Consider the following 25,187-nt stretch of genomic DNA (forward strand, 5'->3'; position numbering starts at 1 on the left):
TCTGAGGGAACTGGAGGGGTTGTGGTAATCTCAGAGCTCAGTGAATGCTTGAATTTCTTCTGTGAGCTGCAGCATGGCTGTTTGGTAACTACTACTAACAGTGTGATGAATTTGTATTTGAATTTGAATACTGTAGTCCCTAATAGGCCCAATGTGTTAGGGCTGCACAGTGCAGTAGAGTGTAGCTCCCCCCCCACACTTGCTGTGCTGTGCTGTGTTGAATCGTTTGGGCAGAGTAGATACCTACAGAATCTCTCTTTTTGGAATCCAGGAGTGTGAACTCTTCAGCAGCTACACAGAAAATCTCTTACTTTCAGAATGTTCCTGCAGCTAATGAATATGCACAGAGAGAACAAAAAAAAAAAAAAAGACAGAAAAGACAGAGCTGACAAGTGCTGTATGTGCAACAAATTAAAAAAAAACCCACAATTTTGATTTAGTGTCACAATAAACAGAAAAAAATGTGCAAACTAATGCTCTGGTTTGAGATGAGAAGAAAGAGCTCAAAAAGTATTGAGCTTGCTTGTTTCAGAAAATAGGCAGAATGAAACAAGTTTGCACTTGTGTCCGTGGGTCCTGCTCAGAGTAGTTAAAATAATAGATGCCATTTTCAAATTGAAGTTCTATTTAGTAGAAAATGTTCTCTGACTTCCCCTCTTCTGCTGGCAATTCTCTTTTTCTATAAATAACAATACCTCTCTTGAATGTCCATTTCCTCATCTCTTTATGCTCCTACTAGACTTTGGGAGAAAGAAGGCAACTTTCAGATAAAAGTGCCTTCGTGACTTTTCCACCATGCTTGCATCCAGATTGTAACATTTACATTCCAAGGAAGAAGAAAAAAAAAGCCAGGAAATATGAAGACTGAGTTTTTAAAAATCAGATCAGGCAAAGTCTGACAGTGCAATTGCTTTACAACATTGTATACCCAGTGGGTCCTTCCCTTTGGAAAGGCTCAGTATAGGATCTGGGCTTTGCAGAACTTAATCCAGAGGCATAAATCCTTCTTTGAGTCCCACTCTCTCATGACAGAATGCAAGTTTAGATAACTCCAGCTGTGAAGCTGTATGTTTAATAATCATAGAATCATAGAATGACCAGGCCTAGATAGCACCTTATAGAGCCAAACTGCTGCCTTGAGAGCTTCAGGTAGTGCGACCTCTTTGGAGATATTTGCTGACTGCTTTGGTTGTCCCTGTCCACACGTGTCCTTGCTTCCTCTGTGTGGCTGATACCCATGTCCTGAACCCTTGTTTTCTGCTCTCTTCCCTTGTGATTCCCACAAGTCTGCACCTACCCTAGCCTTCTCTTGCCTTTCATTATGTCCCATCTCTCTCAGATTGTGGTAACAAGTGTTCCTGTAATTGGTCAGTCCTGCACAGTCCTACCTGCACTGAGGCAGAAACAAGGGGTTTAGTTTGTCCTGCAGCAATAAATTCATTGAACTATTTCCTTGGAAGCTAGGGGACAGGAAGCAAGGAAGGAGGATGGGCTAGTATTGGCAGGTTAAGCCCGTAGGGGGCAATTCACAGATTTGCATTTTATTTCTGAGGTTCCAGTGATTCCTTCTTCATATAAACTATCAGACAGGATTAAAAAGAGAGAGGATAAATAATGCATGGTGTTATTCACTGAAAAAATATTGCTAAAATTCACTTCAAACAGCATACTCTATTATATAGTCAGATTTTCCAGATCTCTTCCATTAGAGCCCATTTAAACATGTAATATTTTCCAATTAAATGTGTTGGTAGGAATTATTCATTTTAATAATTAAAGCATTTCCAGAGCTCCCTGAAGAGCGTTACCATGGAGGATTGGACCCTCTGCTGGGAACACTCACAGCATGTTAGTGTACACTGGAGGCCAGCTGCCTAATCAGTCGTGCAGGAGCATGAAATCCAATCCTGAGGAACATTAGCACTGGTTGCATATAGCTGTCCTTTCTGTGGCTCTGCCAAAGTCAGATTTTCGCGGCAGCTTTTGAATTCTGGGGCTTTTGCAGCACCTTAGTGTAGACTGCAAATCTGTGTGTCTCCTGCTGTACCCTACGGCCGTGGCTTCCTCAGAGATTTTGTCCTCTCAGACTGTTCATCAAGGACAAAGTGAAGCTTTTACGCTCCAATCATTTGCCTTGTGTCACTTCTGGAAGGCCGCTGGCCCAGACTACTGCCAAGCTGGTCTTTCCTCTCCTTCCACTAAGTCATGTTCTTGGCATGAACGGTCAGAAATTGAGACACCTGCTCCTCATGGGTGTTGAAAACCTCGTGGGCTACTCTGCAGAGGAGGGTTTGATGTGGCATCCCTGGCCAAGATTCCCATTTGCCACTGCCATGCAGTGCATTGGTTGGCTACCAGTGGGCTTGTGTGGCTGTCACCCTCCCACTGGAGATGGCTGATGCTCCGTGTTTGTGTGTGGGTGCATGAAATGAGACAGACAGACTGCAAAGTAGTTTAGAAACAAGAGGTACCATGCAAAATCAAGTTTTGTACCATCAGAAGACCTCCAGTTCATATTGAAAGACTTCAGTTAAACTAAAAAGAAACCTGACAAACAACTGAAGATGAGAATCACAAGGCTATGTGACTTTCAAATTTTATAACTCTGTTTCTGGTTTTGTTTTGTATAAATAAAGAAGGAGGAGGATCAGAGAACTGGTTAAAATATCATGTTGTTTCAGGAAAGCATAGAAAGCTGAAGGGTTTTTGTTTTGTCTTGTTTTGTTTTTTTTTTTAGCTAAACGTAACAACCAGGAAAAAAAAAAGAGTCAAAATGTCACAGAAAAGCTGTCAACAAAATAATTTAATTGTTATTACAGATCTCTTTGCACTATTTCCTTATCTACAGAGTGAAAAATCAGGTTAGGTAGAAATACTAATACCTCTTAAAAACATGCCAGCAGTCCAGACTGCCTACACTGTCCTAGGGAATCAATAATGCTGTGAAATATTCAAATGTTTTCTTGGTCTGATTTTTAATGCTTATTTCATACCCTTATATCCTTGGAATGCTCACAAATAAAATTCACAGTTTGTGTTCTTCAGGCTGTGCTTTGAAGATATATTAATGTTTATCAACAGTGGGAAAATTATCAATGGTCAAAGATAAAATATTCTGAATAATTTGTCTTTGAAAGAATCCTTAAAAAAAGAGTTCTGAAACCAGCAGAATCCACTGGCAAGATCTCAGATAATTTTTTCATCCTAAAAATATCAGCCTAATTACATAAAATGTGCTGAAACCTAGACCAAACAATCAGGGCAATTGTTTAGTAATTCCATTAATGACCAGAAATCAAACTGTCATCTGAAATTGGGATAGACTCTATTGAAAGGTTTGAAAGTTCACAAGAGACAGGAAGATAATTTTCTACCTACATACCATATATTTTAATTCACTGGAGGGTAAACGTAATTATAAAGGACAAAAGGACAAAAATATTTAATTGGTCCTTCTTTTCTATAGCTCTTTTCTTTCCCAATTCCAGTTTGGAATTGGATTAACTGCTTTCTGGTGGGATTTGGAATGCTTTAACTTCTCCTGTACTGTAACTGATGGCTAAGATGCATACAGTATATAAGTGGAAGTGCGCTTGTGTACTTTTGTATCCCACAAGAGCCATTCTGCAGCCAGTACTGACGTCAAACCCTGCCCTATTTCCTGTACCTAGGTGTTGGCTGCACGGCACCACTGCAGCAGCCAAAAATCATGTCCTGGGCTGCATCCACTGGGACATTGCTGGAGACAGAGACAGGATCATCCCAACCTTCTCAAGAGCTTGTCAGGCTGCACCTGGATTATTGCATGCAGTTCTGGGCCCCGCAGATCAAGAAAGATGCAGAAAGACTGGAGAAAGTCAAAGAAAGCAATGAAGGTGATCAAAGAGCTGAGGAAGCTTCCCTGAGGAACAGCTGAAGGACTTTCATCTCTTCCTCCTGGAGAAGAGATTGCTCATGGAGACCACATCCCAGGTGGTGATACTTAAAGGATGAATATAAAGAGAATGGAAGTTTTCTTCATAAGTAGACACAAGGAGACTGCATGAGGCAATGGTACTTGCACTGAGAGAAATTTCATATTGACATAAGAAAGAAACTGTTCACAGTGAGGACAACCCATCACTGGAACAACTTCCCCAGGTATGTGGTGGAGTCCCTGTTGCTGGAGGCTTCCATGCTGTTTTTGGGCAGGACACTCATATAGCTTCCTTTTCCCACAGATATTGGACCAAGTGTTCCTTTGAGAACCTTACCAATCCAGACTGTTCTGTGATTCCACAATCTCATGGAACAAGAGAAATATTAAACAGCCAGAAAATTTTGGTTAGATAAATCCACTCATGTTTTGTTTATTTTGTATGTATCAACTCCACAACTGCCTCTAGAATGTTACCTTTTCTTCATGTCATTGCAGTTACTTGAGTGTGCAGAAATAACAATATATTTTGTACTCAGCTTGGTGTCTGTGAGACACAAGACAAAGCTAGAATTATTTAACAAGCATATCCACTAAGGATAGCCAGAATATAGCGCTGGATCTGCTCTTCTGTAGCTTGAATATGTGCACGGTGTTTCTGATCCTTTCTTCAATGTTTCTTTGCCAAATAAGCGACAGTCCATAACTGTGCATAAAAACTGCGCTTACCTGCATTTTAGTATCACTTGGTAACTCTTATGAAACTAAGTTTGGAAAGTGCTGGCACATAATTCCTCATGGTTTTTTGTTCCTTAAGTTATCACTGGCAATGTCAGGTGAAAACAGACTGAGCTTAGTAGTGCTGAATGAAGTAACAGATAATAAAACTGGCTTAAAATAATTCTCATTTACAATTATCTGTATTTCTAAAATGACATTGATGAGAGCAGAGCAAGCAACTAATATCACTTGTATATCTCAGTTTTAGCTTTGAGCACTGATTTGCACATTCAATTTCCATCTTCTCAGGGACTTGACTAGTTGTGCAGCTTGTGGCATAATTTAATATACATTAATTAAATTGTGATGGAATCAGAAGAAGTGAATCAAACTAGAGGCAAAAATAAGCAATTGATTTATAACATTTATAAAACATAATCCACAAAACTGTCTCATTTTTTTTCCTCTGCTTTTATTTTCTGAATACAGCAGTTTACTTCAGAGTTGCCTCTTATGACAGTACTCACTGGTGCCTCTGAACTCATTTAGCATGGTCACAGGTACTTGGTCTTCTCTTTTCTGAGGGAGGACCTTGAAAGTGAGCCCATGACAGAGGAGTCCAGACTGACATCCCTTGGGCAGCCACACATTGCTAGTAAGGGTGGTGCAGGAGTACCAGCAGCTGGGTACTCAGAGCAGCTGACCAACCATGCCAGAGCAATCTTCTCCTGCCCACCGCTGGAAACCAGAACAGCACAATCAACTGTTGTCTTCTTCAGAGTCTAAGGGCTTACTCCCAGTACACATTCAAGACTCATATGGCTAAATTTAAAATCAGATCCTTGTCTGTCCAGTGCTAGGAGCCCCTGCTGCTACTGCCCTAGCTGTCAGCATTCAGTCTCCTGGCACTGCACCCTTTCCCTGTGCCTGTCACAACCACAGTCAACTTTCTTCCCTGTTCAACATACTCTAAGCTGTCCCTGTAGCTGAGACAAGATGGATTTCAGTGTGTCTTGGCTCAGACATGAGCAGGAAAGGCTCATTGGAAAGGCTGACAAGGTTAGTAATCCTCCAGCATATACCTGACAAAAATCTGTTTGCGAAGTTGTTCTCAAACCTCTGAAGTTAACAAGTATACAAAGTATTAAAAGGTAGATCAGCACTCATTTCACTACCTCTGCCTTAATCCATCATAGCATGAACTACAGCCAAAAGGGAATGAATTTCCAAAATATTAAGTCCACGGTACCAGTTCTGATTCCTTAGGAACTCCCTGAATCTAGTGCTCCTTTTGTAAGCCCAAAGCTTGCAAGTGCTTTTGGTTTATAATTAGATCCTCAGACACGTGAAGGTGCATCAGCTGTGACTTGGCTGAAAAACAGACAATAAACAAGCTTAGCGGCAAATTAAAATATTTGACAAAGCCATGTATGTCTCCACAAATATTTTGCGTATCTTAGGTTCTCCACAACTCTTGGCCATGGGTTCCTCAAGAGTCCAGGACCCCCAAGCCTACAAGGAGCTTCCTCACCAATGTGCAGTCTCAGTTTCTCTTCTTGCCCCCTCGCTTTCCAATATTTTTCCTTTGACAGCCAGTCCTACCATTAAACAAGATCTCCATACCAGGAAAACACCTTTATTTCTCACTGCATGTTCACCTCCTGGCTTGTAAGACTAGTAGTCATATCTCAAGCTTTGCCTATCTTAAAAAACCTCAAACATTATTTTGGACACCACTTTTTCTTGAAACTCCACCTGTCCTGTTTCACCTCAGTGGGAGATTTTCAAGAAAAGTGTGAGCCTGCACCATCACAGCTTGCATGAATGCCATTGTGTGGGAGAAGTTAAAGATGAAAAGTTTGTGTTCTGACAGAATCTTAAGAACTTAAGGACCAACTGCATCAAAGAGAATTTTTTAGCAGTCCAGTAAGATACCCTCAATGCTACTGCACTTTATTCTCTTTTTTTCAAGCTGGCCATGGCACCACTCGTTGGCCAGTAAGGGCAACAAATACAGGAAGTGTTTGTGCAGGAAAATGAGGAGAAGGGAGAAAATCAAGAATAATTGTGCTGCTTGCCAGCTCCTTGTCTCAAGCAAAAAATGTCTGACATGAAGCTTGGCGGTAAAAGCTCTGAACCAGGTTGCCAGGGGCTGCCAGAGCTGGTTCAAGGAGATGAGTTGTTCAAGCAAGAGGTGTTGTTCATGCTGGAGAGCTGAAACACGTTTCTCTAATGCTCTTCTTGGTATCTACCCTGACAGCTAATGAGTTAATTAGAATACATGTATATATAGTCATTATTTACACCTTCCCCCAACTTTGTGGTATGGAACTGACCTGTTTCTTCTCCACTCATCTCCCACTCCACCCACCTCCAAATGGCTAGCAATCTGTGACATTTTTTGCTCATTTGTTAACAGTTGTGCAAGCTGGCCTTCCTGTGCATGGAAAAACAAAGCAGTTCATTTCCTCTCTGCATTTCTACCCCATATGAACAACATCAACACGGGGCTCTCTTGAAAAATATTACTATAGCAACTGGTCTCAGGTGTCTCTCAGCAAAAGCACTCAATACTGTGTAAAATCTATTCAGCTCAATATATTAATACATTTGACCTCATTGCCAGTTTTGCTCCTGAGAAGAAAAAATAAGTTTGAAATTAGAGAATTCATAAAGTTTCTGCTTACCTGGTAACAAATAGTAAGACAAATATATAAATAAGCAATCAAATAAGAATTAGTATCTTTTACTTTCAAAGTCTTACTTCAGGTGAAACATTCCACTTCAATTTTTAGTGTTCAGAAATCATATTCTAGCAACCCTTTTCAAAGCTACTTTTCACTGGCAGTAGTTCTACAAGCTACAACAAGGAAGACTGTGCTTTATGAATTGTTGAGGGTGTTTTTCATTCTAAGTCAACTACTTAGTCTGTCTCGTGATATTTAGTTACGTGATTGCAATGAATGTTTCTTTGAGCACATGAGGATTAAGAGATGTTTTCAGTTTCAAATCTAATATATGACTTTCACAGGAAAAAGCTTTCTTAATGTCATTAATGTAAAGCAGATACTTTTAACTGTAGATGAGTATCTAATAAGATTTTTTCAAGGTTTTGTACTAATTACACTGGTGGATCAAAGGCTTTTTCAGTAGCTGAAGGACTCAAAAAAATGTATCAGACTTAAACATGTATGTGCACATTTACATACCAAGCACAAAAAACAACATTGAACAACTAAAGTAAAGCAGAGGTTTATAAAACGGTAGTATAAAGAAAATTGTAGCTTATTCCTATATGCCCAAGCTGCCAGTGGTATCTCAGCAAATCTGGAACAGTAGCAAAGTCCAGAGATACATACAGTGCACACCTATGTCTGCTTGAAAACAGAATTGAATTTTGTGCCTCTAAAAAAGTAATGGAGTGAGTTATATTATGTGTTGCTTCCTTGTCATGTGTTATTCGGCTGTGTTATGCTGCCACTGCATGTCACTCACCATAGCAGTGAGATTTTAGCAAGGTTTGTGAAGTTGTGGTGGGATTACTCTGCTGCTTGCAGGGAAAAGATCCACCCTCATTTAAAAGCAAGTATAATTTTGACTTCTACAAAAATGTAATTATTCATAGCATTATGTTATTGTAATTTAAATCCAGAGAACGGTGGATTCTGTCAGTGGCAAGCTGTGCTTTGTTTCTGGAGTTTACCATGTCATTTTCTTTCACATTAAAATTTCAGTGGCCACACTACAGTTAAGCCATTCTCATTATTATCTTGTACCTTACAATCTAAACAACTTAGAAGTCAATCCACCAAAATATGGAAGTTTGAAAACAAGCTTTTAAACACACTAAAATGCTTTAATTTTTCCCCACTGCACTATAAATATGTAAGTATACATAAAATGGAAAACTATTTCTCAAATAGTAACATGTTTGTAACTCAGACATTGCTGCAGAACTGAAAGAGAACACCATAAATCATATCATTATTTTCTTTCATTGCTACAAGTTAGAAACTGTGAGTTGTAAAGAGCACACCTTTTGTCTGGACAAATTCTTAGCATTGATTGACTTTATTTGAGGTGGTAGAGGTAAAGTGTATTTTTGTATTGTAAATTTTTAAGTTTGTACTGTAGCTTTACATATTAACAAAACAAACTTCATTATGTAATTTTTCTCACCAATCCTCCTATCTTTTGTTTTAAAATAAACTAGATTGTACTTGTTATTCTCTCCAGGATGAAATTTGGAGTAAGGTCTGACTCACACCTGCTGTTTTATCCACATGTTATCTTAGCTGTCAAAACCTTTATTGGAAGAAAATAGCATGAGTGAAATGAAAAGGATAAAGAACCTTGTATGCCAACAAGATAATATCTTCCTCTGCTTTCTATTTTCTTCAGTATTCATATGATTTAGAAATTTTTACTTTTTATTGTAAAAAATGTAAGTTCTCGCAAACAGAGAAAAAATTAAGGCTTTGACTTTCATCAATCTTTGGGAAAAAAGGGGAGAAGGAGAGGAGAGGAGAGGAGAGGAGAGGAGAGGAGAGGAGAGGAGAGGAGAGGAGAGGAGAGGAGAGGAGAGGAGAGGAGAGGAGAGGAGAGGAGAGGAGAGGAGAGGAGAGGAGAGGAGAGGAGAGGAGAGGAGAGGAGAGGAGAGGAGAGGAGAGGAGAGGAGAGGAGAGGAGAGGAGAGGAGAGGAGAGGAGAGGAGAGGAGAGGAGAGGAGAGGAGAGGAGAGGAGAGGAGAGGAGAGGAGAGGAGAGGAGAGGAGAGGAGATGTAGTGCAGAAAGGGTCTGGATCTTCTGTATCTGGAAGATTTTCTCCCTTACCTGAAATCCAGTTTTGCATGAGAGCTCTTTATGTATGATACACCTTAGACCTCAGTTCAAAGTCAGTTCACATAGAACAGCAAACTAACCCAGGACAGCAAACTGTCCCAGAACAACGCACCAGCCCAGAACAGCACTGCCCAAAGTTAGTCAGGAAGAAAATGCCAATAGGAGCAGGGACTTTCATCAGACCTTTCAAATGCTACACTTAAAACAGAGAGCTGTATACATCTGCTCCAGAATAAGTTCTTGAGTGGACATAGTCCTGATATTCTGCTTTTTCAAGGCAAAATTGCCAGCCTAACTTACAGATGCAGAAAGTTGTGTTTGGGTCTAACTGTACACAGTAGTGTCTAGAAGTTCTTTAAAAAGAGGGAGCACCGGTTCATCTCCTTTCTGTGCTGTGGAGATGCACGCATAGAAATCCAAATGTATATGAATGCATGTTGCCTGCTGTGGGGTGTAAATCAGTGGTAGGTGCCTGTGGAACATCCCAGTGGGAACAGGCTGAGGAAACATTCAAGGTCTGCTGGGACAAGGAGATATTTTACAAGAACAAGTGTTGTATGAGCAGGAAATTCTGCTTCCTATTTCCAGGATGCCCAGCATTTCTGGTGATCAAGGTAGCCACTGGATGTTATGGCATATGTAATAAGACTTCACATGGGAGTGAGAATCTGTACCTGCTCCAGGACACCTGGAGCTCGCTGCTGCACTGCCCAAGGGGTTTCTCTCAGTCCTGCATCAGTCTCGACTCATGCACTGCAGTGAAGTGGTTAGGTAAAAGTTGTGAGATGGGAGAGAAGTTTTAGATATGTAGAAGCAGAGAGAGAAAGGGAATTTGGTTTTGTTATATAAGAGGTGACCCAGGTTACTTGACGGAAATGTTTTCCTCCTCTCCAGTTCTCAGTAATTATTTTAAATGAGGGCAGTTTACCAGTGTGTTCTGAACAGACAGAGGTTCTTGCTAAAAGGTTCTTACACAGTTGAAGTGCTGCTTATCTAGCAGAGGGCACTGATATGGAAGCAGAAGCTGGAATGCTTCTGGCTGAATGTCATCAAATCAATGGTGCAAAACCTGTACCCAGGGTTCTCAGAGCTTCCTGGTATCTAGAAGATTCTAAAGATATCTAGAAAGTTAAAATAAAAAATGGAGGCATTTAAGGAACTATGTGAAGTTTTGGAGAGTGACAGAAAAAAAATCACAGGTCTGAGTTTACTGAGTCCCTGAACTTTTTTATATTTGATAAAGTAAAATTAAATAAAGTCACATACAATGGGGGGAAAAGTCTCATTCTTGTTACTGTTTCTGCTCAGGGTATCATTTTTTGTACTTGTACTTTTTACAAGTATATCCTTCAATATTCTAATACCTGTCCAAAGGCACTGTCAGGCAAACTTCAGCTTGAACAAATGATTTTCTTCTTCTTCTTCTTCTTCCAGTGATTTGGAATTTCTCACTGCTCCTTCACCTGCTTACAGAGAGGTGAAATGATTTCATGGGTTTGTTGATTTTGAGGGCAATAAGCAATGCCTGAAAGCAGAGCTCAGGCTGCAGGGGTGTATTGTCTGGTAGCTCGTGCCCTCAACCTCTTAGGAAACCGCATCTTCTCCATCTCTTTGTGACCCTGGAAAAGCTGTTTCAAGCCTTTATTTATACAGCTATAAATAAATAAAACGAATTGTTAAGTAACCACCAACTGTTTTATTGTAGTTTGCCATTAGTGGCAATTAGACAATTTATGCATCTAGCAAGTAATGATATCAACTAGGAAAAGGGGAAGCTCTTCTCACAGGGGAAAACTCCTATCTGCCCCTGAATTCAACATGAAAGTAAACAGAGTAAAATTAATCTATAAATAAACCAAATAAACTCATATGCCACAATGCCTTTCACTCCAGTTTTAATAATCATGAACCATGTCATTCAGAGGCTGTTTAAAGAACCAGCTGGCATAATTATCGCTTGGCTTTGAATCCAACATTAGTACTAGAATTAGGAAATTGATCATTTTATCCCAGATGCCAGGTGGCAAAACTTCTTTCCTCCCCAGGTATTGATAAACCCCTGGGGCTTACTGCAGGAGACAGCCTGAGGTGCACAGTGATTAGCCTTCCTTTGCACTCCCCAGCTCTACAGGCAGCAATGTCAGAGGAGGGGAGATCAGCTAAAGCCAGTCACAGCAATCTGTGGCAATAACAACATGCCAGAACTCTTAAACTGCTGTGAGGGCTGATTTTTCTCCTTCCACCTCTGCTTTTTCTGCCTTCCTGATGTAGAAATGCACCAGTCTTGCACTCTGCTGATAGACTCGAACCTTTCACATCTCCTACATCTCCTAGAATGAGGGAAAGGCAGCTGGATTCATAGCACCTCATCTGCAGAGTGTTGGCTGCCCAAATGAAGAATAAACAGGTGAATTTGGTGAGTTTCTTTTTAAATGTATTGAAAAGAACTAAGAGGGATTTTTTAAAAGTTAATTTCAGATGTTGTGATTGCTCTTTCCTAAGTCTCTAGGGTGGCATGGCCAGGAAACTCTGGAAATTCACTGAAATAGCTCACGCTGAACCTTTGAGATCAGCTGCAGGCTGGAGTAGAATGACTGCAAAGCTACAAATGCCTGAAAATATCACTCTTCTTGACTGATGCTGCATCAGGATACTAGAGACCTTGTATCATACAGCAATTAACTGTTTATAGATTTGTTGCTCCAGAATGGGCAAACAAAGTGATGAATACAGAAAGGTTTCAAATGTTCTAAATAAATCAGCACTGTCATGGAAGGGAAAAGATTAATTTCAAAACTACCACCCAGTTTAATGTAATATAACTGCATTAATTAATTCATGATGCTTTTAAATAATAGGGACAAAATTAAAAAAAGTTACTTTTTTCAGTTATGAAAGAATACTAGTGTTTTGACTTCTCTGTTCTGATTGCTCAATGCTTAATTCTTGTACACAGAGTGTGTACACAGAGTGTATACACGGAGTGCCAGTGTTTTGGTCTTTGTTGCCTGTAGAATTTGTCTACTTTTTCAGCAGCATTTGTTATATGGGGTAGGAAGTTGATTAAATGACAGCTAGTTTCTGCACCCTGTTCTGGTACCAATATGCAAATACATTTCAAGGGCTGACACTTAACTGTGTTGAGAACTTTGACCAACCGGAATTGGTTTTGGATGCGTGAGATGTTTTCATCAGGGGTTTTGATTGTTATTGCTTTGGACTTCACAGTTTATTAGACTAAAGAGACAAGGTTTTCAGGAGCAGTAAAACTTTTTATGTTATTTGGGTGACAAGAATGTAGAATTTTCTTGCTCGGTGAAATGGATTTTACACAGAAAACGTCCTTCTGTGACTAAAACTGTACAAACGAATTTTCCCAAAGAAGGCTTATTTGGAAAGGTGCTCCAACTATGGTAAGTGATCTTACTGCTTCCTAAAAGATTAACTGTGAAGTGAAATGTCTTGCTTCTTCTATTTTCCATACTGTGACTTTGCTTTAGAGGCACTCTAAGAGAGGTAAGTGCTGAGACATGATGTCAGACAGTAGTGTTATAGGTGGGGCAGAAGGAGCTTCTTTGGACAGAGTAGGGTTTGAGCAAGTTTAAAAATAAGCATTATATGGAACAGCCATCACAGTCCTCTGGCACAGAAAAGTGGGGACCTGCATTTTATTTTTGTGGCTTTCTGTGTACATAAAAGTTGATTTATTGACAGGATTAGGACCTGTCTATAGATGGCTGGAAATGATAACATTCTCATTACTGGGAGAAGGGACAGATGAAATGTAAAATGGATTCTCTGGGTCTTTTCCGCTACTATTCAGGTTTAAGAGCAGAAATATTTCGAGATGCAAAATATGCAGGTCTGTCTTTCTTGTGAGCAGCCTCAGAGGCAGAGATGCAGAGGCTGTCATATTTTAGTGCATAGCAAAGGAGATGAAGACATCCAGGAGAATTTCCCCAGCAAGTGAATAGCATGGTCAAAAGATCTCAGTGTTTCTGAGGGATTCTTAAAAATACATGCTGTTTCTGTTGTTAGTTATGCTAACTGAACTTGTATGGAGAAGATGGCTTGAGGAGAAGTTAGGACTGGCATTTTGATTTGTAGGTTCTGGACCTCAGACATAGTATGCTAAAATTATATATGAAAATTATTTTAGAGATCTTATTTTTACAACCCAGTGATAGAAAAGTATTTTTTCTAATTCCACTCTCTTCATGCAATTATAAATGTACAAATACCCTCTGAAAATCGCTAGCTTTTCATGAAGTTCTCTTGTGAAGGTCTGATATGCTTTTTGTATTTTTTTATATTTCCTCTTTTAATGTAAAAAATTGCGCATACTTAAGGTATCTGAACATCTGCTGGTCTCAGTGCTCTCTGCAGCAATCCTGTGACTGTTTTGTCACAAATAGTAAAGGGTTTACATACATGGAGTACAGTACTGCTAAAACAATAAACATAAGTTCACTTGGGAAGAAAATAATATTAAAAAAGAAAAAAGTAAAGCCCAATGTTGTCCAATATCAGGAATTTTTCTGAATGATTAGACTACTTTCAGAAACACAACTGTATATTTTAAAATGGCTAGGAATATAATTTGGAAGATATAATTTATAATAGAGATTAAAAGGTTAATTGTTTACAGGTTTTGTCTCTAGCCACTGAAAATGTTAGTTCAGCTGTATGATGGCATTCTTCCCAGCTTAAATATCTTTATTACAAAAAGAGCAGGTGTAGTCCCTATGTGTACTGCTGTATTTTTGATTTTTAGTGGTACTTTACATTATTAGCATGAACAGTAGTGACCCTATCTTCACCCTAAAACATATTGAAAATTGTTATTGTTGTTTAAAGGAAGCATCTTGGAAAAGGTCCTCCTGATGGTTGTAACAATATGAACATATAATTCAAAAACTCCTGTTGTTGCATGACATCTCTTCTCCAAGAAGCTGAAGTGTCAAGGTTGGCCAGGGAGGATCAACTTGCCCACGATGGCTCTGATAAAGCTTTCCTGTGACTAACACAAAAAAGCAAATGACAGGCTTTTCAGTATCATGTATCTTTAAAGTAGATTTCTGCTGCTTTGGTCTTTTGGAATCTGTTTCTATTGGTGTCCTCCAGCTCTATCTCTGATCAGAACTCACCAGCTCACAGAAGGTCCTTCAGGAAATCACCTAGCAAGGTACCTCAAGGAACACATTTTTCAGTGCAGTCAGGCCCAAAAGCATTTGTGAGTTAGACACCACAACATTTTCCATCCACAGATTTTAAATGGATGGGTGCATCCCTGAGCAGTACCAGGTGGATCATTTACTAGACTGTGGGCAGAGCAGCCAATTTTCTTCAAGTGATTGCTAACTCTGGCATTTTCCACACGTCTGGGTATCGATCTGCTCCACTTTCTGACACTCTGCTCTGCTGGATGAAGGATTGCCTGTCTGCCTGTGGAGTGCTTATTGCTGCTGAGGTATGTTTCATGGATCTTCAGTGCACACGAGATCATGTCTCACTGGAAAATAAGTGCTCACCTAACAAGCTGACTCACTCTCACTGCTGGAAGGGTGATATGCCAGTATCTGGGTCTGCAGAAACTTGTCATGACTGAGAACCAGCTGTGGTGATGGGTATGTGAGTGTGGTGTGGGAGTTGCTGGTTCTCTTGAGAAGCAGGTGTGAAGTTTTCGTGGCATGCAACACCCTCTCCTCACTTTGCTATGAAGGGCATTGCTGCCTGAGAAACACTGTACTCACAAAATTAGACCAAGAGTTACATTGACTGTGCTGATCATTAACTGTTTTTGTCTGATGGCCATCTTTATTCAGTATGAATAGCACAGAGTCTCAGGGGAAAATGTAAAGTCTTAGGAAGATCTCTGATGTGCTGATGAGAGAGAGGGGAAGCAGACTTTATGTGAAAAACCTGGATAGGTGTTTTGCCTGAAGTACAGTGAGATGCAGCTGAATTTTGGTTTTCTTTAAGTGAGAACTTACCTTTGAAAGACCAGGTGCATGAATGGTTTGAAATACATTTTGGAGACTGAATACTTTCTATGGAATAAATACACATTTTCTAGGTTTTTCTCATCAGCATCAAGTGAAAGGCATCCTCTAATCATCATTTTAAATAGGGTGAGTGGTCTTGTGATAGCTGGCTACCCTATCATGATTTTAAATGTGCCATATGTACAGGGTGACAGTGTCTTTTTTAAATGGAGACTGCATCCAGGCTTGAGGGTCACTCCAATATAGAGCCAATGCATCCGGAGATGAAGTTACAATGCTTTTTCTCTCTAAATAAATTCTAGACCAGACTATCTTTTAATGAGTTCAAAACTAAAGGTTGAAATATGTAACATGAATTATTCCTTTAATGCCTCTCATATTGTTCTCTGTAGTTTCTTATAGCAAAATTTTGGGGATTCCCACGAGTACCGAAAAAGGTTATCACAAGGTAATGAAGCTGCTGTTTAATTATGCTGCCAGGCCTTTAATTTAACATCCTGGAGATGCTGCGACCTTCCTGGAGACAGGGGGTTTTGGCTGGTGATTGCAATTAGTTGCAATTAGTGTGTGAACCGTGAGCGGCTGGTCCTGAAGCCCCATCCCGCTCCGGGATGAGCCGGGATGAGCTCGGGTGTTCCTGATCCGGCTTTGCCCTCTGGCGGTGCCCGCTTGAAAGATTCCCTAAGCTCGGGAGAGATAAAGCCTCTGGAGACTCGGGAAAGATCTGGGGAAACAGCAGGTGTGTGTGATGGACACTAAACGTACACTAAAAGAGGGAAAGGTCCTGCAGACATCAGTGCTGTGGATGCCAAACAGGATCCCAGGGAAGTCAGAGGCAGCAGGGTTTAGTGCTCCTTCATCGAGGTAAGCCTAACAAGAAGGAGGTTTTCTCTGCCCAAAATGCAGTTCCTCACTGCTCTGACCAATCCTCTGGCATGACAAATACATGCACTTGAAAAATATCCCAAGTATTGTCTTATTGAAGCTCAGCTCCTTTCCTGATGGGAAAAGACAGGACACACCCTGAAAAGGCAGTCCTGTATTTTTTTAATGGAGAGAACTCTGGGGAATTGGGAACTTTAATGGGAGACATCCTCTCCCCAGCCTTCAGAAAGTTCTGAGTAATTCTAATGAGTTTTCATGGACTGGCCTTTCATTTAACTTCAGGTGTTTCTGATGGGAGACAGTTTTTTATTTTTACAGCCTGGGTGTTTTATGTGGCAGTTCTGCATGTGTCTGAATAGAAGTTCTGCTTCTCCTCTTGGAGAAAAAAACAATTATTTATGGCCTAGAAGGGAAAGAAATGCAAAATGCTTATCTGAGAATGCAATTAAGGTGTAAATCAGGTGTTGAACAGCAATTAGAATAAAGAATGTTATAGTTCGAGGGGAATAACTGTCTTAGGCAATATTAAAAAAGATGCATATTTTGATGTCTAGATGCAGCTTTATTTAATGTTTTTGCTGTTTTCTTTCTACCTTAAATTAGGAAACAAGGAGATTTATGCCTTTCAGGGAATGATGGTTCTTTTTAATCTTAGGGAAAATATTTAGAACAGTTGTTGTTATATTCAGTCATATAAAAAAACAATACAGAACCTCCCTTTTTACTAATTTTTTTAGCATTTACATGCAGAAATTGCCAGTAAAAAGAGAATCAATGTACTTACAGAGGACATGCAACTTTAGGGTTAATCACTGCAATAATTTTGTGGAAATTGCTATGAAGAAGTTACTAAAAATGTAGGGCATGGCACAAATTATGTATTTTTCTCCACACTCTGAAAGAGCCTGGTTATAGGAGACAGGCCTTGCTTGGACATTGCAGTTATTGTATCCTGTATAATGGGCTTTGAAAGCAAGAGCAGTAAAATGATCCTTCCCATCATCTATACGACCACCCTTCATATACCCTCCTTCTTTCAAAAATTTGTTTTCTCTTTTACGTTCAGACCCTGACATTAGCTATTTAAGCCTTGCAAAGCACCGTGCTAGAAATGAACAGTACAATTTTGTTATTCTGGCAGTATCTCATTACATGAAACCAAGGATCCCTATGGTCAGAAAAAGGTGTCCTGAGAAAGATGTCAAAGCACTACTAAAAAGCCAAAAGCCAAAAAACTCTGAATGGCATTCCCTTCACACAGATCAGCAGTTTTTTGTTTTTACACCAGAAATTACAAGATTCTGTGTACCCAAATTGATGCTGTCCATTGAACTGCAACAGGGTTTTCAGGGTATTTTGCACCCATGGGAGAAGAAGGAATAAATCAAAACCTGAAATATACATAACTTGTGAATCTTTTCATGTAAAATGAGATCTTTGTTGCTCTCTTCAAATTTTCTAGTATTTAGCAACAAAAGAAAAACTACTTCTCTTTTATCTCAGTGCAAAGGATCCAGATTTTTATCAGTTCTGATTTCAGAATTCAAATTTTTGATGCTCTCATTTAGTAAATAGGGCTTCTTCTTAACACAACCATGCCTGCAAAGCCCTGAAATAAAAAATTGCCAGAGATATAACCTGTATTACCTGAGTTGATATATTGGATAGCATCTGCATATTTGGGAAGAATCACTTGCATGCTTTAAAATGTAAGAATTTATTACATTCTTTCTTAGATTTCTATTAGTTTCTTACATTAAATTCTGGACAAAAGCATAAATTACTTCTTTAAATAGTCTGTTCAAAGCACAGCAATTTTTTTTAAAGGAGATATAAATTTGAAATGTCGCTCTCTTTAAAAACATGCTTTTTCTTCTTGTTAAAGATGAATAAGCAATGTACTTCTGATTCTTCTTCTTTCTCTTAAACTTTCATGTGTTTATGTGGCCATTTTTCTCCTTCGAAGGATAAAGAAATGTAATGATGATTAATAACTATATGAATATAGGCTTTCAAAGCAGGCAATAATTCTGGTTTTCTAAGGTTATTTGGTAAGAATAACATATATTCTGTGCTTTGGGAGCACTAGCTTTGGTAGCTAATATTTATGCATTTCACTTCCAAACAAAAATATATGCTGTTTCTAACTACTCTTCGGAATCACTTCAGTTTTCTTAGTACGTGCCTTCTAAAACTGTAATAACAGTGGAGAGATTTGTGGATACTTAAAAGAAAGACTTTCCATGTTTAGTGTACAGCATCTAAAACCATTTGAAAAGGCTGAGAAATGGATAAATGAGACAGAGTAGGAAGAAAATTAGGAGAGGTGAAATAAAGAATTGAAATTAAAGTTGGTGCTAGGATGTTTACATTTTGGTATCTATGTGGTTGGAGGGGTTCAAAAATTAAAATATGGTGAAAATTGTGGGTGAGGTAAATGGCTTATGACCAGCACTTGAGTGGGTGTTGGCAGGATCTTGAGGAGGAGAAAAAGTCAGGACAAATACCTAGACCTGCAAGACCCAGACAAACAGTTTGGTAATTGGGATTTGATTTGGAAAGCCAAGCTCATTCTCTCCACTGTGAATACCTACACCCTTCTATCTGAAAAATCCCTTGCCATTTTCTTTAGCCCTGTTCTTTTTCCAGTTCTGCAGGTTAATGTACAAAATAGTGTAGGAACAGTAAATTTCCTAGTAAGATCACTTAAGCTTAGTGATTATTTCCACATCATAGTTTAAGACATCATCCTGCATATTTTACCAAAGCATCCAAACAAAGAATTTTCACAGTTCCCTGCTACAGAAAACATTTGCTGAAGACTTGGGAAGAATCTTATAGTTCAGCTGTTTAATCACAAACAATTGTAAATAGAGTATGGGTAGGCATTTAAACAGCATGTAATGGAAATCTTCCTTCTCAGAGAATCTGATTTAAACTGTAGTCAGCATCCTAAATATTCTAGTAGGTGTAAATCTTTTTGTCCTCATATGGTTCTTATTTTGTGGAGCTTTCCAGTTTATACCCTCTCCCTAATATAGGGTAATAAAAAAATCTCTTCTTTGAAGGACTATCAATGAACCTTTGGCTTCAGGATACTTTTACTGATTTGAAATTTCAGTAATTCAAAATAGTCACATGAGCGACCTGGAAAAGCCTTAAGCCTGTTATGAGCAGCTGATAGTAATAGTTCAGCTGTATTCCAGTTTGACATGGCTTAAATCCTACTTAGGACTACATGGATGATAAACTTGAGGACATTATTTGCAGTTCTGGGATAAAATGTCTTCTCCTTTTTCTCCTATAGAGAAAGGCTGACCCAGAACTCAGTCACACTAAGTTAAATACTGTAAACAAGTTCTATTTATTAATTTTTAATTTTTTTAAAAAAATTACTTTTCATGTTGTTATTATGCTCTTAAAGCCAACACTTTCCATTTGAAACCAAAGAGCAGTAGAACAGACTAGATTTTTATTTTTTGCCAATTTGGAGCAGGGACAAAATTGTAACTGATGAATATTCCACCAAGGAGTGGATAAATAAATTTAGAGGTATGTGAAGCTGCTCACCTGGCTGCTCTGGCTACATTGCCAGATTGCTTCCTGGTTTGAATCTCTCCAAGTTCACTTTTATGCCAAAGCAGGTTAAGAGCTTTGTTACAGACACCCAAGGGTCCAGCAGGTCTCATTTAGTTATTCTTCACAGTTGTTCTCACACAGATTTGCATGATTAGAGCCTCCCCAAAATACACCATTTTTGAGCAAAATTTCTTAAGGAGTGTGATCACTAGAGAAGGGATTGATCTGCTTAACACCACTGGTCGTGTTTGGAGTATTTACTCTGCCCAGGCTAACATGTTTTGGATACCTCCTGTAACTCCTGGGAGAGCCCTGCTTGATGATCAGCAAACTGGTCTGAGCAGGGGGCACATCCCTCCAGAGTGTGTGGAGTTGGCTTTACAGGATGTAGGATGTCCACAGGTGGGCTTACCTCCTGCTAGAGTGGTTTTTTGTAAAGATCCCTGTGCTCTCCTTGATGATGCTTTATTCACAATTCCATCGTTCTCTGCCTCCTTATAGAGGTGCACATTCTTTTTTTTTTCATGTTCTCTTTAATATCCTGGTAAAACCTGTTTTAGAATCAGGGCATGGAATTTGCCTCTAAAGCAGAACCTGCTCAGTGAAGCAAAGCTGGCTCTTTCAAACACACGTGCCACGAAGTACCTTCACCTTACTTGCGATAAACTAAAAGCCTGTCCAGAGACACAATACTGCTCTTAGCTTCATAAAATCCTTGTCACAGAGGGTCTGGCATACATTCTGATTTAGACACTAAAATTGGTTTTGGAGCATTAAGCTTTTTGTGACTCATTAACCTGTTAGACAAATCCCAGATGCAATAGAGTAACTTCTAAAAAGCTAAGTTATTTCCTCTTCAGATACAATGAAGATCAAAAAATAACAATTTTTTAAGTTTGCAAATTCTGGGAAAAGATAATTGGTTTTATTAATGTTAAAGATTCTGTGAAGTACATCAAATTGTGATGTAATATTAATGCATAATGATGTGAGCATAGCTGTTAGCCTACAAAGTAGGCAGATGCTGGAATAAGACTTGAATCTCCTAGGAATGGGCTAAAATCTAGTAATCAAAACACAAGATGAAAAAGCATATGGAGAGGCAACACATTATCCACTACTCTATGCTTTAATTAGAGCTAACTATTCAAAGTGGGATGTTTCAGCTCTGGTCTCATAACTCTACATCATAATAATAAATAATCCTGGGCAAATTAAATTTCCCATTTTCTATGGCAGCATGTTCTGTGATTTAAACTGTAAGCACCTAATTACTTGTAGGTAAGTAAAACACAATAAAATGAAGTTAAATGGTGTTAAGGCAATTTTTTTTCCACGGATTGGGATTTTCTCTCATAGCTTCTACAGTGATTGTAGAATTGTAAATAATGGCAAGAGTTTAAATTTAAGAGTTTATATTTAAAGCACAGAGTTTAACTCTGTCCTTTAAATATAAGAGGGAGAAACTTTGGATCCTCATGTAATTTTCTGTGAAATTTGGATAAGATTTTTAAAATTTTAGTCAGAAGTGCTCAGTCTCCATGTTGAAGAATGGTCTTGCAGGCATATAATTTTCCAGCTTGTGTCACCAAAGAAAGTCTGGCTAAAAGAAGTTGCATATAAGCTCAATTTATGTTGACTGATGCAACAAAAAGTACTTGCAGTTTTTCTAGCATGTCTGGGTTTTGGGTTCGTTTTTGTTGGTTTTTTTTTTTTTTCCAAAATCAGAAATTTAGACATTTTCAAAACTCAGCATTTGTGAAATTAAGTTTCCTTATAAATTGACACTGACCATGTAACATATATTTCAGGTTTTCTGCCCTCCTGCTGATGAATAACAGAATGTAGTTGAGAAGTTGTGTTTCTTTTAGCTTTAGAACAAATGTATCCTTCAAAAGTGTTTACATATCTTTCATTCTATCTGTTAAGCTTGCCTGCAACCTTTGTATTTGGGTGGGGTTTTTTCCCTCTTTTCTCCTTTTGGTCTTCCAATAGACAGCAGTAAGTTTGTCAATGGTGGTTAATAGAGCAATGTTACTGCTGCTTTTGGAGAGCCCAGGTGGGACCAGCAATCTTGCAACAGTAATCAAATCTTCCTATTTCTGACATCTTAGTAGCAGAATGAAGCAGCAGGTCATTCTTTGGACATCAGAAATGGAGAAAAGTGAAAATGTTTGTCTAGGTTTTGACTTTTGAAATTATAGAAGTAGATGTTAAGGGGAAATGTCTTCTCTTCCATCTTTCTCCCTACTCCCACCTGAACAGAAGGGAACCCAAAGCACGTGGTGTTTTACATGGGTTGTTGAATCAGGCTTAGTGCATGAACATGGCTTGCTGATTGATTCCTAGGAGTAGAGAGGATGTATCACAGAAACAGCAATCCTGCTGAGGAAGGAGGGAGGTCAGTGCATCAATGGATTCATCTCCAAGTATATACACCTACAGAACTTGATGTAGATAGGAGTTTATTTGGAGGCATCTGTTTCATTACGATAATCAGTACCAGTTTAATATTACACAGTTATAGGTTGTTTTGATATCACCAAAGAACTCTTATATCACTCTGTGTCATCTCTAAGATTGTTAAATATACTACAAAAACCATTATTTTCTAGGTGGTGGTTGTTGGAGGTTAGGAATATTAATTGCTATCATTGAGGCAGAGGTAGAAACTAAGTCAAAGGGCACTTTCCTAACTGAGCTGCGTGCTGTTATTGGGAGAAGTTTTCAGTCTGGAAGTGCTCATTCCCCACCCTCAGTGAGAGCTGCCTCATCCTTCTGCAGCAGATCGAGAGGAGGGCCACAAAGATGATTGAAAGAATGGAGCATCTCTCCTGAGAGGAGAAGCTGAGGGAATTGGGATTGTTCAGCTGGCAGAAAAGAGAGTGCAGGGGAGACATTATTGTGGCCTCCCAGTATTTTTAGGGGGCCTTTAAGGAGGATGGGAACAAATGTTTCGTCAGGGCCTGTTGGACTGGGACAAGGGGAAATGTTTTTTTACCTAAGAAGAGAGTTAATTTGGACCATTATTAGGAGTAGTTCTCCACAATGAGGGTGGTGAAACACTGGCACTTGTTGCCTAGAGAGGTAGTGAGTGCCGTATCCCTGGAAACTCTTAAGGTCAGGTCGAACAAGGCTCTGAACAACCTGATCTACTTAAAGATGTTCCTGCTAATTGGAGGGGCCTTGGGCTAGAAGGCTTTTGAAGGTGCCTTCCAACCCAAACTATTTTATGATTCTGTGGCCCACCAGCTAAGAGCACAGGAGTAGCAGAGCATCCCCTCGCCACCCTTCACCTTGGAGGAGGCAACAGGGCTGAGCAGAAAAGTCGTAACAGACAGCTTCACCCTTTCAGATAATGGGCCTGGCTTTGATCATTCTCTCCCTGGGGGACCCAAACCTTTGAGGTACCTACAAGTAAGGGAAGTTGGGTTCTGCCTTGCTGCAATTTCATACACTCAGAATTGGAAATGAGAAGAAAAAAGGCTGTGGGGGCTCTGCCTGTCCTCCTCTCTCCTCCCTTCTTTGCTCTGGAGTCTAAACTTTGTAGAAGAAAATATGGGGAACAGCAAATAGTTGAAGAAATAGTTGTCACAATAGTTGTTTACCCTTTCTGTAAATTCTGGGTATTCTCAGGAACCTCTTGTTAAAAAAGATGCATATGAAATGAGTTTATTATAATCACAGAATCAAGTAGGCCAAGTTCTAAAAAGTGTCCAGTAGCTAATGAACCTTTTGTCAAATGTCATGTTGTTTACTTCTGTCACACTTAGGTTGTGCAGGCTCCCTGCTCCTGGACTTGTTAGGATGATATATCATTAATGTAACTCCTTTTAGACTTCTATTTCTTTCCTTTGAATACTGACTGTTTGCCACTGATTGGAAGTGACACGGAGACATATTTACATTTCCACTGATACATATTTCCTGCATCATTATTCTGTTTGCTAGCAACAGTTCTTTTTGCTTTTTAATGATCTGACTCATAATTTATTTTCCATGCACCTTTGTTTAGGAAAAAACTTTTTAGGTCTTCCTTACTTAGGAAAAAACATTGCGGTCTTAGGAAGAAACATATGCTGCAGCATTTCTTAGATCCAATATTTCTTGTAACTTCCCACACAGAGTTCAACCTGCTCATCAAAATAGTGAATTACCAGAGTTCCCTCTACTTTTTCCAGAAGAGATGAGGAGAAAGAGTGTCCTCTGGCATGGAGGAAGGGAAGAACTCATGCTTATGAAAGCAGGCCTCAGGTTGACAGAGGTTTCCATTTATTTTCATACTTTAGGAATCACAGAGGCAATCATTGCTATAACATAAATGGCTTATCTAAGCCCACAAAGGTTGGTGTGGCTCTCTAGAATAATCTGTCTTGCTGACACTACAACACAGCACTGAAGCTCAAAATACCTGTCTACATACACCATACGTCATGACCCTCCAAGCCAGAGAGCAGGCCCTGTCATTTGTGCCCCCATAACTGCTGTCAGGCATCTGAGCCGTGCTATTGCCAGCCAGTCTGTGCTTACAGGCAGCAGGATGTGTCCTTCGTGGGCTTAGCCCACATTAAGAGGGTAAAGATGAATCAAATTGATGTACACTTACCATATCCTGTAGCTGAAAATACAGGCATTCAGGACAAGCCACTTCATGAACCATGGATAAGAAACCACATGCTGAAATTCAGCCTGAGAATGTGCCCCAAGGATGCAAACTGGAACCTGTTTTCTTTATTTCCTTCCGCAGTGAATTCTGGTTTCTGCTGCTGCAGTCACTTTTGAAAGATATGGAATCACTAAAATGCTGTTTAAAAACAAAAGCAGTGGACTTTTCCCATGTAAACATATTGGCATGCCTTTTTGCCCAAAGTCACTAGCCATGACTCCCCTTCTTTCTGTACTGTATCACTGTTAATTGCCAGTTAATTGTATCCCTCCCTTCTTCTCTGTGTCCTGAGTGAAAGGAAATCACAGCTGTGTAGAGGGTGTATGTCACAATGTGCCACTGTTATTTCCACTGCCATTTAATTCTCACCCCTTTCTAATGCTCTTTTAAGGCACTTGTTGCATCTGATTCACCTACAACTGCAATTTTTCCCTTGTTACAACAAAAACCTTCTAAACTCTTTGCTACATTCTTTTGCTCCTACACTAATTGTTAAAGTAATCATATTTGACTTGCATTTAGGGTTAAATGACCAGCTGCAAAATTTTCTTTTTAGTCTTTCATGAGTTTTAAGA

The 25,187-nt window shown here is 39.3% G+C and overlaps 1 protein-coding gene across 4 annotated transcripts in view; it reads left to right on the plus strand.

The window, feature by feature from the left end:
• Positions 1 to 11,658: 11,658 nt before the first annotated feature.
• TRPM3 (transient receptor potential cation channel subfamily M member 3) overlaps positions 11,659 to 25,187 on the plus strand; it is a 415,622-nt gene continuing 402,093 nt past the window's right edge. The window contains exon 1 of one of the 4 annotated variants that reach the window (XM_064736884.1): positions 11,659 to 11,893. In XM_064736884.1, coding sequence (XP_064592954.1) covers positions 11,870 to 11,893 — 24 coding nt within the window. In that variant the 5' untranslated portion in view covers positions 11,659 to 11,869. Of the gene's footprint in view, positions 11,894 to 12,817; positions 12,891 to 14,893; positions 14,948 to 25,187 lie in introns of those variants that run through there. The other 3 variants (XM_064736885.1, XM_064736886.1, XM_064736883.1) reach the window with 3 other exon arrangements.

Source organism: Zonotrichia leucophrys, chromosome Z, assembly GCF_028769735.1.
Source record: "Zonotrichia leucophrys gambelii isolate GWCS_2022_RI chromosome Z, RI_Zleu_2.0, whole genome shotgun sequence".
Classification (NCBI taxonomy): Eukaryota; Metazoa; Chordata; class Aves; order Passeriformes; family Passerellidae; genus Zonotrichia; species Zonotrichia leucophrys.